The following is a 13,568-nucleotide window of genomic DNA, read 5'->3' as shown; positions in this document are numbered from 1 at the left end:
CATGAAATTTATACTTCGGGGAGAGACAACAGACAAGCAAGCAAAGAATCAAGGTAACTTCAGACTTGAAAAGCAATAAGGAAAAGAATAAAGCCACAGTGAGAAGTTAGGGAACAGGAAGTGAGTGTTTGATCTAGGAGTTAAGATGCTGTTTAGGGGGGTGGTGCCGTGGTGCAGCGGGTTCAGCTGCAGTCTGCGGCACTGGCATTCCGGCTGCTCCACTTCCAGTCCAGCTCCCTGCTAGTGTGCCTGGGAAGGCAGCAGAAGATAGCCCAAGAGCTTAGACCCCTGTACCCACGAGAGAGACCCTGAAGAAGGTCCTGGCTCCTGGCGTCAGTTGCGGTCATTTGTGGAGTGAACCAGCAGATGGAAGATCTTTTTCCCTCTCTCTCTGTAATTCTGATATTCAAATAAGTAAAGAAATAAATCTTCAAAGATGCTGGTTAGGACATCTTCATTGGAGTATCTGGGTTTGGTTACTTTGGCTCTGACTCCCAACTCCAGCTTCCTGCTAATGCAGATCCTGGGATGCAGCTATAATGGTTCCTGCCACTCACATGGGAGACCTGGATGGAGTTCCTGGCTCCTGGCTTTGGGCCAGCCCAGCCCAGGTTTTGGTGGGCATCTGGGGAATGAACCAGCAGTTTTTTATATCTGTCTCCCTCTCTTTCTGCCTCTCAAATAGATAGGTAAATAATTTGTAAAAAGAAGACAGGGATGCAGTGGGGAGTTCTGATTTAGTCTGGATGCAGGGGGGAATCTCTCAGTGACACGGTGGTGGCAGGCTGAGTCCTGAAAGACAGGGACTGGTCGGCAGGGCCATGTTTGAGTCCTAGGAGTTTTCTAAATGGTAGTTGTTGGGTCATTACTGCGTTCTTAGATGTGAAGCCTGCCCACATTCACAGCTTTGCTCTAGCTCGTGGGAGTAGTAAATCAGGCCAATGGTGGCACCATGCTTACTGCCTTAACGTACTGTCATGCCATCCACAAAACGCCTTACCTGAGGTCTTTGTTCCTTCTGATCTTCACTGCAAGTAGCTGCCCTTCTAATCTTCCTCAAACACTGCTCTCATCGTGTTGACCTTGCTGATAAGTACATTGTGTGCATTCATGTAGTTATTGAGTAATTGCAGTGAAGGTGGGGTTCACACACCTGCGATATGGCTGTGGCCTCTAGGATTTCCCATCTTACTTGGGGAGACACAGTGAACCCATATGAAATGATGGAGAGAGAGTACAACAGAGCCTTCACAGAGAAGGTAGGACATGTGTTAGACCTCGAATGAGAAAGAATTTTAACAAAGACAGAGGCAAAGTGTGCTAGGTGAGAGAAGGAGCAGAGACACACGATATCCTGTTCTCATGACATGGGAAGGGGATTTGCTTGAGGAAAGCAAAATACGGTGTTTGAGGAGTTTGGAAACAAAGTCACAGGCTCAGGATGAAGCCAGACGATAGATGTTCTCAAAAGCTGGGCACCACAGATTTGGAGTGGATTCAGCGGGATGTAAGACATTACTAAATATTTGTAAGCAAGATTAAGTCTGCGTGAAGGCTTAGCTGAGACCGGTGATCATTTTCCCCTATAATTTCCCAGGTACTTATCATCGTTAGGTACTCATTAGGTACTCAGCTTGTAACTCTTTGCACTTTAAAACCAGGTACCTTTTCTGTGTGCAGCCTTGATGGAGGAGGTGCAGAGTAAATGTTTGATGATGTTGAAAGACATGCACAAGGAAGGTTAATTTGGCAGTTGCACATGGCCTGAACTGAAACGAACAAAGCCAGGAGGCAGAGAAGTAATGAGGAAGCTGTTCCAGAAAATGTAGCTGTGAAGGGAGGAATGTCAAAGGGCAGAGATGAGAAAAATACGTAGGGAGCATAATTGAAAGGAGCTCTAACCGCTTTGAGTGAGACTGGATTAAGAATTTAAGTTTTCAGTGTAAATATTCGGAAGGTCTGTGATCCCGCTCGGATCAGATGGAAGCATTGGAAGTGTGCGCTGGCTTGAGGAACAAGACTGGGAGCCTGGTTTTAGGCAAGCCTTTGGGATGATGACAGGCTATTCCTCCCGAAATGATCCAGGAAACTGGCTCACTGAGAATGAAGTGACCCTGAAGAGATCGAGCAGAAGTTTTGTTACAGTTTCATGCATGTCAACAAATATTTACGGAGGATCTACTGCAAGCTAAGAGCTATGGGACTACAGTTAGAGGAGGCAGGGAAAGAAAACAGCTATGCACAAAAGGAATAAGAAGCCTAATGAAATAAGTGTCTAGAGGGGATACAGTGTTGGCAAATCAAATAGCACCTATTCATTTCAACAGACTTCCCACAGGAGAAAATACGCTGTAGAGAAGCAGAGTCCATGAAAGCATCCATAGGTTTCCCTCCTGCTTAAGTGCCCTGGCCCTGTATCCCATGACTCTGTATCCCTGTATCCAGTTACGCAACTGTTCAGACCCAAGGCTGGCACACGAACGAAGGCAATGGTCTTTTAGCCAGACATAAAGAAGGCCAGCTACCAATCAGGAAAGTGGAGTCCCACAAAGGCCCTTCCTGTTGAAGGAAGTGAATGGCAGGTGCGGTGAGATCTTGTCTCTTGCTTGGGATGTAAGTCTCAGAGAGCGGTCAGCAGAGGTACAGCTCGCGGGGCAGATGGGACTGTACGTGAACTATCGGCAGAGATGCTGGCTCGTGAGAACGGCAAAATTACGAGTTACAGGCAACAGGTGCTTCACGAGGCGATGAGCCGGGCACCACAGCCCATTGCTGGGTCACAGGAAGCGCAGTTGATTCCTGGACAAAGCGATCTCAGGATGGTCACACGGGTTTTCTCAAGTATCTGTTTCCTTCCACTCAGCGCTTGCCATGTCCTTGTATTTTGCATCTCACAGGAAGCCGGTGAACACAAGGGGACTTCTGCTGTTTTAGCTTTCATTCTGTCTGCAGTAGAGCCAGTCTTGTAGAGGAAAGGGTGAGCATGGTCTTCATACTGCAGATCAAGGATGTATGCATGTGTGTATGTAGCTGCCTTTCCTGAACAGTCAGCATAGAGAGCAGAGACTGCAGCTACATCTTAGAGTGAGGCCGGAAACCCCACGTTTCTACCTGGTTTTTCCCTCTGCTGTTTCTCTTCGTGACCGCAGTACAGGCCCAAATGCTTGCCCTTGGGGAGAGCCGAAGGAAGAAGAGCCAAGGGACCACTTATCACAGCTGCCAGAATTGAGGCAGGTGACCCCGAAGTCAGGAGGGGCACGGAGTCAAGAACTTGCGCTGTGGCACAGTGGGTTAAAGCCCCAGCATCAATTGTGGGGACCGGTTCAAGTCCTGGCTGTTCTGCTTCCCATCTAGCTCCCTGCTATTGCACCTGCGAAGGCAGTGGAGGATGGCTGAAGTTCTTGGGCCCCTGTACCCATGTGGGAGACCAGAAAGAAGCTCCTGGCTACTGGTTCCTTGCTTAAGATCAGCTCAGCTCCTGGCTTAAGATCAGCTCAGCTCCAGCTGTTGCGGCCATTTGGGGAGTGAAGCAGCAGATAGAAACTATGCCGCCCCCCTTCTGTCTGTCTGTCTCTCTCTCTCTCTCTCTCTCTGTAACTCTTTCAAATAAACAAAATAAATCTTTTTTTTTTTTTTTTTAAGAATTTGAGTATCTAGATCAGCTTCTCAAGAGGGCAGACGGCTGACCAGCAGTTTAGGATCACCTGATTTGTTAAAAATGGAGATGTCTAGGCCGGTGCTGAGGCTCACTAGGCTAATCCTCCGCCTTGCAGCGCCAGCACACCAGGTTCTAGTCCTGGTCGGGGCGCCGGATTCTGTCCCGGTTGCCCCTCTTCCAGGCCAGCTCTCTGCTGTGGCCAGGGAGTGCAGTGGAGGATGGCCCAAGTGCTTGGGCCCTGCACCCCATGGGAGACCAGGAGAAGCACCTGGCTTCTGCCTTCAGATCAGTGGTGGCCATTGGAGGGTGAACCAACGGCAAAGGAAGACCTTTCTCTCTGTCTCTCTCTCTCACTGTCCACTCTGCCTGTCAAAAATAATAATAAAAAAAATGACGATGTCTAGTCCACTTTCCACCAGCTGAATGGAGAATCTAGGTGAGGGGCCCAGGAACGTGCAGTTTTTAGTCAGTGAGTCAGGAGGCATTTATCCTTGAGAACCTGTACGTTCTGTGTAAAGGAAGGAGTGTTTTCAGGGGAGGCTGCCAGCCAGCAGTGGGTACGAATGGAAGCAAAGAAAGGAGAGTACCAGGGTAAGAGTTCAGAGAAGTTACAGTCGGGAGCATCAGATAACCTAAAGTCATGTAGGATGTGCAGAAGAATTTTGCTTTTATGTTAAGTGGGATAGGAGGCGCTGGGGGTTAGGATCGACCATGATCTGCCATGAAGAATCATTCACATTTTAACTTAAGTGAACTTAGACCACTTTTTTTCAACCTTTCTAAATTAGTTTCTTCCTCTAAAAAGAAAGTGAAAACTAGTCAACCTGAGGAGGTTGTTGTGATGATTAAATAAGATGATATGTGCAAAACATTTTGCCAACACTTGACACGGAGTAGGCACAGCCTTTTCCCTTCCCTGTCTTCCACCTGTCTCTTCTGCCTCCCACCTGGTGCTGGGAGAGGGAGGCTGGAATAAAAGTCGTGCAGATTAAAGCCCATACACGCAGAGAAAGAAAACGGCGATCGCTGATGTCAAGCCTTGGTTAGCAGACATAATGGCTGGGATCTAAAATAACCGAATTGCTGGTTTGTGGTGTGGGCTGGAGGGACAGCACTGGAAGCAGAGGGCCTGCTTAATTCCTCCAGCTCTCCCAGGGGCCTTTGCAGGTAGACTCCGGGCTCGCTAAGGCGTTTAATCGCCCCCATTGTTTCATGTCTGACCTCCTTAGCTCATTACCCAGCCTCCTAATGAACCTTGGAGCGGCTCTCCGCCAGTCTAAACTGCCCTGGGTACTTGCACAGAAAAAGAGTTCGCCTTCCGCTCGGGCTCCGGGGGGCACCGGGGACCTCGGAGACCCTTCCTCGGAGACTGTGCACTGGCTTCGAAGCCCCAGAGACACAGCAAACCAACCCGGATCCCCAGGACCAAGACAGGGTCTGTGGCGTGCGTTCGGGCGGCGATCACGAAGCCCCGGGCCTCTCCCGAAGCCACCACTGTCGCCTCCCACGTTTGGCGACTGCCTGTTCACGGACATGCAGGTGACGACACGAAAGGGCTGTGCTGGACCCTGCGGGGGTCCCCAGGGCTCCTCGGTGTGGACGCGGGCAGGGCGCGCCGACGTCTCAGGGGTCCGACCCTGCCGCGCGGGTCCCACAGCCGCTCCTTCCCGCCCAGGCGCCGCCCGCCCCGCCGCCCCGCCGCCCCCTCCCCCGCGGGGCCAGCCTCCGCCCCGCCTCCCCGGCGGCGCGCGCGGCCTCCCTCTCCGCCCTCTTCCCACACCGCCCTCAGCCGCTCCCTCCTCAGCGCCGGTCTGGAGAGGAATCGAGCGTGGAACACATCGATAGCTCTGCCCTCTGCGGCCGCCCGGCCCCGAACTCATCGGTGTGCTCGGAGCTCGATTTCCCCGGCGGAGGCAGCAGCGGCAGCAGCAGCAGCGGCGGCTGTGGCGGCGGCGGCGGCGGCGGTGGTGGCGGCGGTGGTGGTAGTGGCGGCGGCGACGGCGGCGGCGGCAGCAGCGGTGGCGGCTGCTCGGCCAGGACTCCCGGCCCCCGCCATTTCGGACTGGGAGCGATTGCGGCGCGGGCCCTGAGGGCTGCGGCGGGGGCCTGAGGCTCGGCGGCTCCCAGGTGCAGGGGAGAGGTAAGGGAGCGGACCACCCCTCCCGGGCCCCTCTGCCCGGGTCTCGACCCTCAGCGCCGGGCGCGGCCGGCGGCGGGCGAATGAATTAGGGGGTCCCGGGAGGAGCCTGGAGGCGGCGGGGGGCGCGCGCGGGCGTCCGCGGTGGCGGGGGGGGGTCGCGGCGACGCGGGGGGAATGAGGCATGGGCGGTGCGGGGCTGAGGAGGGTGAGGCTAGCGGCGGCCGCCGCTGGTGCAGCTTCCTGGACGGGGAACCCCTTCCTTCCTCCTCCTCGCCGAGAGCCGCGGCGGGAGGCGGCCGGGCGCGGTGGAGGTGACTCCCGCCGCGCTCGGCCTCCCCTCCCCCTCCCCTCCCGCTCGCCGGGGCCCCGGCTCCCGCACCCCTCTGCCCCGCTCCCCGGCGCTGGCTGGGCGGCCGCCGGCTGCATCTCCGGGGCACGCCGCCGCACTTGCCCCGGGAGCGCAGGCTGGCGCGGGGGAGAGGTCCCGGCGGCGGGGCGGCGCGGCGCGGGGCGTGCGGGGCGTGCGGGTCGGGCGGGGGGCGTCCCCGGCCTGCACGCGCTCCGAGACCGCTGCCGGAGGTTATTGTGCAGCAAGAACTGCCCCTGCCCGCCGAGTTCCTGGCGGCTCCCCTCCCCCCCCCCGTGTGAGCTGTGACATTGCCGTGGTCACAAAGGAGGAGGTGGTGATGGTGGTGGAAGAACAGGTGGCCCACGCCCTCCACGTAGAGCCGGGGGCCCGCGGCGGAAAGGAAAAAGTTAATCCCAGAAGGTCTGTTTTGCTTTGTCGGGTGAAAAAAAACGGCGAGGAAACCCGCCGAGCAGAAGCTGGGCTTTTTTTTTTTTTTTTTTTTTCCTGGCCAGTGCAGTAGTAGACCCCGGTAGCTCTCATAGTACTTGAAGTTGAATTTGCCTGTGCTTGGCGCTTGCTTTGGCTCGTCTTGGCTGCCCTTCTCCCTATCCCAGGAGTTACCGCAGTACTCCTAAAAAGCAATTAAAAAAAAAAAAAAAACTGACTCACGCCAGGAGTTCATTGTAGTAACCGGCCCCCTGTAAACTCTCAGGTCCTTAGAGCTGGAGGCCCAGGCCAGCTGGCTTGAACCTTCAGAACAAGGGGTTAACAGCAGAGGGCTTTGCGGGTTATACGGCTGGGCTAGACCTTGATTTTTCAAAGTCTGTTGGTGGTCAGGGCCTCAGAAATAACCGTGTGGCCGGTGTCACTCTCAGGTCCCCAGTGCTGACTCCGACGTGGGATAGGCTGTGCACATCAAAAATGGTCGCTGTCTGCACTGTTGGATTTGAGGCTGGCCCCATCCACGAGCGTGTTTCCTGCGCCGAGGTGGTGGATGGCAGTTCCGTGGGGTCTAGTCCCACTTTCACCGCTTGCTAGCTGCTGTAATTTTGGGCAAGCGGCCTCTTCTGGCCTGTGATCTTCCATCAGTAAGACTCTGTGGAGACCTACCTAGTTCTTTCTAAAGGGTCTAAATATTACTTGGATTGAGAAAGTGATTTAGTAATTTTTTTTTGTGCTAGAAACAACCACTGCATAAACACATAGACCAAAAGGTGTGTGTTTCTGAATTCACACATATGTATATAACTAAACTGTAATCTATCTGTTCACAGTACCTCCTGGGTCAGCACATTTCTTGGCCATAAGGATCCCTTTACCACTCATACAAATATTGAGGATATCAAAAATTGTTGTATCAGGAGGTATTGTCAATATTTACTGCATTGGAAATTAAACTGAGAATTTTAAAAATCTGGGAATTCATTTAGACATAGAAATAATAAGCTCATTACTTGGTAACATGAATAAATGTTTTATTGAAAACTATTTTCCAGATCATAACCAAAAATAAGTAAGAATGGAGCTGTTTCACACTTTAATAAATCCTTTAATTATGTGGCTTAATGGAACACATCTGAATTCTCCTATCTGCCTCTCCATTCAGTTCATTGTGATTATAGGTCTGGAAAACTCTGCTGTACACTCGTGAAAGAATGCGAGTGAAAAGGACAAATAACATTTTAGTGTTGTAATGAAAATAGTTTCCACCTCTTAGGCCTTAAAAGAAGTCTTGGGAACCTGGGGGGTTCCGCGGCCCACATTTTCAGAACAGCTCTTTGGGGCCGGCCAGTCTGCTGTGGGCATTGAGGTGGCAGGGAGCTAGAGAAAACATTTTGGTGGGATTCTCTTTGGTGGGATCCCTTCTGCAGGTTGCCTACATCTGGGAGAAGACTGGGCAAGCAGAGTAAGAGATGTGAGGTAGCTTTCAGTTCTGTCCTAGATACACAGTGAGCAGAGGCTGGGAGGTGTACGAAGATACCCATGCTACTCACACAGTGTGTAGCTTCTGGCACTCTCTGGGAGGGGCTCAAGAGCAAGGTGAGGAGGTCAATGTGGTATTTGGAAACCTGGTGAGCATTCTCTGGGGGTCAGTGGGGTGTAATGTTTGGGATGTTTCTTGGCCTTCAGGAAATAGAATAGTACATGTATTTTGTTTAATCTACAGTATATACATGTGGATCTGGAACTGCTTACCCTATTAAAAAATCATTGTAAATTTATTGCCATTTCTGCACTGTACTTCTTATTTGTAATAACTTGTTACGTAAGGGAAAGGAGATAAAATTAACTATATTATTTGAAAAAGTTCAAACAGTCAACTATATTATTTGAAAAAGTTCAAAATAAAATATTCTCTAGCTTGTGCATGAAACTGTACATATTGTGTTTATTGAACCTGTTGGGAGAAGATTTAAGAGAAGCCAAGAGTAAAAGTCACATAAATTACTGAGCAATATTCACTTACAGCTTTCATTTTTTTTACTGAAAGCAGTGTTTGTCATTAAATTTTATTTAATTATATTTTTCTAGTGTTAGTGCTGTTTTACGGCACTAATACAGGATCATATATTGTGATTGGTTATCACATCACCTTTACTGAGCAGCTGACTTACAGTTTGCAAAGATCTCTTGGTATTTGCCTTTGTTTTCCCCAGGAAATATTTTACAGATTCAAGTATCATCAGATACTGTCTTTATCTTCTTCATTGTCTAAATTTTATTCCTCCATGGCACGCTCCAGCTTTACTTGACTTGCCCCTCCTACCCCTATCTGATTGCTGATACTATGGAGAGTGAGCACAGAGATGCATTAGAAAAGCTCTCCTAGCTGTTGGCTGCCCAGCAGAGACACTCAGGGTCCACTTCAAACTCTAGAGGCCACAGTGGACTGGGAGCACTGCAGCGGCAGCAGTGGAGCTGGCTGTCAGCAAGTCTGTGTGGGCGTGTCTGCAGGGTGTAAGGAGCTGGGCTAGCCGCTCGCACCCTGTGAAGTCATGGCACGCGGAGCTGCCATAGAACAGCAGTGTGACTTTTGAGCTAGAATGACCTAAAGGAACTGTCTATGTACTTGGTGTGCGTGTTTCTTAAATGTCGGTGAGGGAGTTTGTAGATGAGGTTCATATCACCTAATACATATCTGGAGTCAGCTGAAGTTTGCATCACGGAATTTTTATCATTGCATTTCAAAAAATCTCTTAGAGTGTTTCATATACAGGTGACTTTGTTAAAAGGCGGTGATAATTTGATAGGATATTAACGTTATGAGTGATACATTCTAATTTAGTCACATTTTCATTATTTTTATTATAAGGCCTGCTGAAAATGACCGAATATAAACTTGTGGTAGTTGGAGCTGGTGGCGTAGGCAAGAGTGCCTTGACGATACAGCTAATTCAGAATCACTTTGTGGATGAATATGACCCTACAATTGAGGTAAATCTTATTTTAATATATGTTGTGCAGGACCACCCTTTGATACCAAAAAAGGTTTGTCTGATCATTTTTGTGAGTACTTATTAGAGGGTAATTAATTATACGGACAAAGTTATTTGAAATGTGTTTGTGTTTCAAGGCTTCCACCGAAGTTATATCTAATGAGAGGTGTGGTGACACCTGCCTCTGAATAGTGTCTTAGAGAGTATCAAGATTCATTATGTTTGCGCTGTTTCATTTTATGGGCATTCTGATTGGGAGTGTGTGCTTCAGAGCTTTTGTGAGAATAAAAATGTGAATTTGCATCTTAACTGTACCTGAGAAATGTAACTTTTAAAGTTCATATTTTAACATCATATGTAGAGGTTTGACTGAATTGTACTAGTGAAATGCAGTCATTTGAAGTTTGATGGTTGCTTTTAAAATTTAATTGGGAATATTTTCCTCTCAACGATAAAGTATTGGAGATCTACCACTACGTGGTGCATTTCTTTAAAAAGGTTTGTTTGTTTGTTTATTTATTTATTTCACAGAGTGATGGGGTGGAGGGGGTGGTGAGGAAAGAGAGTCTAAGTTTGAGATTGAGAAATCGATCCTCCATCGCGGGTCACTTCCCAAATGCCTGGCGACAGACTGAAGCCAGGAGCCAGAGACTCCATCTGGATTTCATATGTGAGTGGCTGGAACCCGAGTACACAGCTGTTGTCTGCTATCTCTCAGGCATCTTAACAGGAAGGTGGGTCAGAAGCAGAAGCAGGACTATCCAGGCACTCCCATACGGGAAGTAGACATCCATGCCTCGACTTAACCTGCTGTGCCACAGCACCCACCCCATCTGATGCCTTTTTTTTTTTTTTTTTTTTTTTTTTAAGATTTATTTATTTATTTAAAAGGCAGAGTTTGAGGCAGAGGCAGAGAGAGAGAGGTGAGAAGGTCTTCCATCTGTTGTTACACTGTCTCCCGTGTGGGTGCAGGGCTCAAGCACCTGGGCCATCCTCCACTGCCTTCCCGGGCCACAGCAGAGAGCTGGACAGGAAGAGGAGCAACCGGGACAGAATCTGGTGCCCCAAGCGGGACTAGAACCCGGTGTGCCGGCGCCGCAGGCAGAGGATTAGCCTATCGAGCTGCAGCGCCGGCCTGGATTATTTCTTAGTTCTCTTTACCGCAGGTTAATCAATCATAATCACTTAGTTTTTGTTCTAGATTTGATATACAGATTTTCTAAGTTCTGAAGAATTTCCCAGGACTTTCTCTAAGTCCAAAGCTGTGGAATCTAGAACAGGTCAAAATGCAGGATGTAAGGTACTGTGCTGTGCAGTGTCTTAGAAGTACTTTGCACTGAGGTAGATTCTGAGGGCATTGGTGGCCTTGGGAAAATGTTTACGTAGCTCAGAACATTTTATTTATTTATTTTTTAAAGATTGATTTATTTATCTCAAAGAGTTAGAGAGAGATACACAGAGAGAGCTTCCATCCACTGGTTCACTCGCCAAATGGCTGCAGTAGCCAGGGCTGGGCCAGACTGAAGCTAGGGGCCAAGACCATCTTCCAGGTCTCCCATGGGAGTGGTAGGGGCCCAAACACCGGGACCATCTTCCACTGCTTTTCCCAGGCCGTTAGCAGGGAGGTGGTTCTGAAGTGGAGCCAGGAGAGGAACCAGCACCCATATGGGATGACAGCACCACACGCCACAGTTTTACCCGCTGTGCCACGATACTGGCCCCATAGCTCAGAACTCTGAGGATCAATTAGATAACTAATCTGAAGGAAATGTCAGGGTGCTTGGTACTACAAAGAAGTGGAAAAATAATGTGTATTTCCAAAGGTACATAAAAGTCATTATTATTTGGCTTCCAAGTTTAAAGGGGAGCAGTTGTCTGATGTGACCTCTTATGTTGTTTTACTTATTTATACTTAATTAATTAGGATAAATCAATTTAATCCTGAACTATAGTTTTTTTTTTTTCTTTAAGAAGAATTGATTGAATAGTTCACTTATTTCAGTGTTACTTGGCTTACTCTACTATTTAAATCAGATGTAAAAGGAGGTTTAAATAGACTTCAGGTTAAGCATGAAAATTTTCCTGGGATTTTTGGAAGATGATTTCAACAGACGTGCTCTCCATCTTCCCTGAACATCTGAATAAATTCCATTACACCTTTTCCTATCAGAGATCATGAATGTACATGGCATGAGATCATAGGTGCACGCATTAGATAAAATACGTTAGGGAACCTTTTGTTCAAAATTGTTAATACGAATCTTAAAGAAGTAAAGCTAGTAGTTAATCTATTATTTGGGAGAAAGGTGGAAAAAGTTCATAAACCTAAATGTATAACTCCATGATTCCTGCCAAACCAGAAGTCTTAACCCTGAGAAGCATTGATTGTGAACTTTGAAACTGACATTCTCTCATGGTTTAGCCTCCTGGGAAAAGGCGGCTGATATTATCTCTTATCTCCCAAGTTACAGTGAGTCTATGACAGAATTGACGTATTCAGTTCTTGGTTCAACTATAAGAAAGGCAAAAGAAACTAGTAGTTTAATAAATAGTTGACTGTATTTCAAAATGTTGAATCCATGTTACTGTAGAAAGTTAAATTGGAGGACAGAAGATTTCAGTGCTGTTGTTGGGTTTTGATTGGTCAGTAATGTGGGCTCAGAGAAAATTAGAGTGGATATAGACTCGACACATTTGGAATTCTCATCAGTTTTCCTACGTTAACAAGATGGAAATAAATTTAAAAGCATTCTAAATAAAGTGATACGGTATTTTTTTAGTGATTAAGAATTTGCAAAGATGTACTCTGTGGTAGGTAAGGGGGTGGTCAGTGTTTCATTTTGTACATAAAAATGGTCTTGGAGAGGTTCTAACTCATCCAAGGATGTTTAGCTGCTAAGTGGTGAGATTTTAATATAAATTTTCTGAAACCAAGTTAAATAGAATTTCTACAGAGCCTTGTAAAACTTTCTAAAAGTAAAAAACTAGCTGTCTTTCCCGTTTAGAAAATATTTATGATAGAGACTAATTTAGATTTATCAATACACCAAAATTTGAACTTAGCAAGATACAGTGCAGAATTAGGCATGACACATAGGTGGAGCATGTTTATATTTGAGGCTGTGCATATGATAATCACCTTTAATTCTGTTCTGAAAGAACGTATGTTGATCTCCCTTGAAGTCCACTGAATAGTTTCAGAGAGAGAATGAAATACCTCATTAGTAGGACAAGATTATTAAACATTCAAAACAAGTCCCCAAACAATACTTGGCTAGGAGTGTATGTTTTTATAATTTAGAAATCACTTGTAACCAAAACATACTTCCTGAGATTTTTTTCCAAGGTAAAATTTGTGTTTAAAATTAGAGATAATTATAGACAAAGATCACTTGATTAATTAGCAAATACATATTGAGTATCTACTGGATATAATGTGCCAGTAAAAAATACAAAACAAGAAGAACTGTTTCTGAGGCTCTAGTTATTTGACATCTGCCTGCTCTTGTTAATGTCCCACTTCTAAGTCAGTCCAAGTAATATGCCCTACTCAGTAAGGCAGAATGGATTCATAATTGAATTGATGTGTTCCATCTTCAGTGTTCTAAACTATGGGGTACTTTATTTACCAAGGCTTATTGGATTCTCTCTTTCTTCTTCTTTTCCATGTCAGTTATAGAAGCAAGGTATTTAGAATTATAGAGAGAAAAATAATACTAAACCAGTTTTGGAGAGTGGTGTAAGAAAAGCTTTATGTAATGGTGTAAGCTGTTAGTTTTTGTGATTTTGTACATGTGTATGTCAGTAGTTACCAGTGAAGGGTGGTGGATGACTTTGCCCACTGGGGACGTTTGCCATCCTCTGGAGAAGTTTTTGGTTGCCACAACCTTAGGAGAGTGGGCTGCTACTGGCTTCTGTGGAGTGGAGGCCAGGAATGCTGTTAAATTTCCCGAAGTGTGCAGCACAGCCCCCACAACAATTAGC

The 13,568-nt window shown here is 47.4% G+C and overlaps 1 protein-coding gene across 3 annotated transcripts in view; it reads left to right on the top strand.

The window, feature by feature from the left end:
- The first annotated feature begins 5,566 nt into the window (after positions 1–5,566).
- Positions 5,567–13,568, top strand: part of KRAS (KRas proto-oncogene, GTPase) — a 44,259-nt gene continuing 36,257 nt past the window's right edge. For all 3 annotated transcript variants that reach the window (XM_051850340.3, XM_051850342.3, XM_051850339.3), the window contains exons 1-2: positions 5,567–5,798; positions 9,461–9,582. In XM_051850340.3, the coding sequence (XP_051706300.1) occupies positions 9,472–9,582 (111 nt within the window). In that variant the 5' untranslated portion in view covers positions 5,567–5,798; positions 9,461–9,471. The remainder of the gene's footprint in view (positions 5,799–9,460; positions 9,583–13,568) is intronic.

The sequence above is a fragment of the Oryctolagus cuniculus genome, chromosome 9, assembly GCF_051225735.1.
Source record: "Oryctolagus cuniculus isolate XC-2025 breed Fujian yellow rabbit chromosome 9, ASM5122573v1, whole genome shotgun sequence".
Taxonomy (NCBI): Eukaryota; Metazoa; Chordata; class Mammalia; order Lagomorpha; family Leporidae; genus Oryctolagus; species Oryctolagus cuniculus.
The sequence above is the reverse complement of the archived record's forward strand: the minus strand, read 5'-3'. Positions and strand labels throughout refer to the sequence as shown.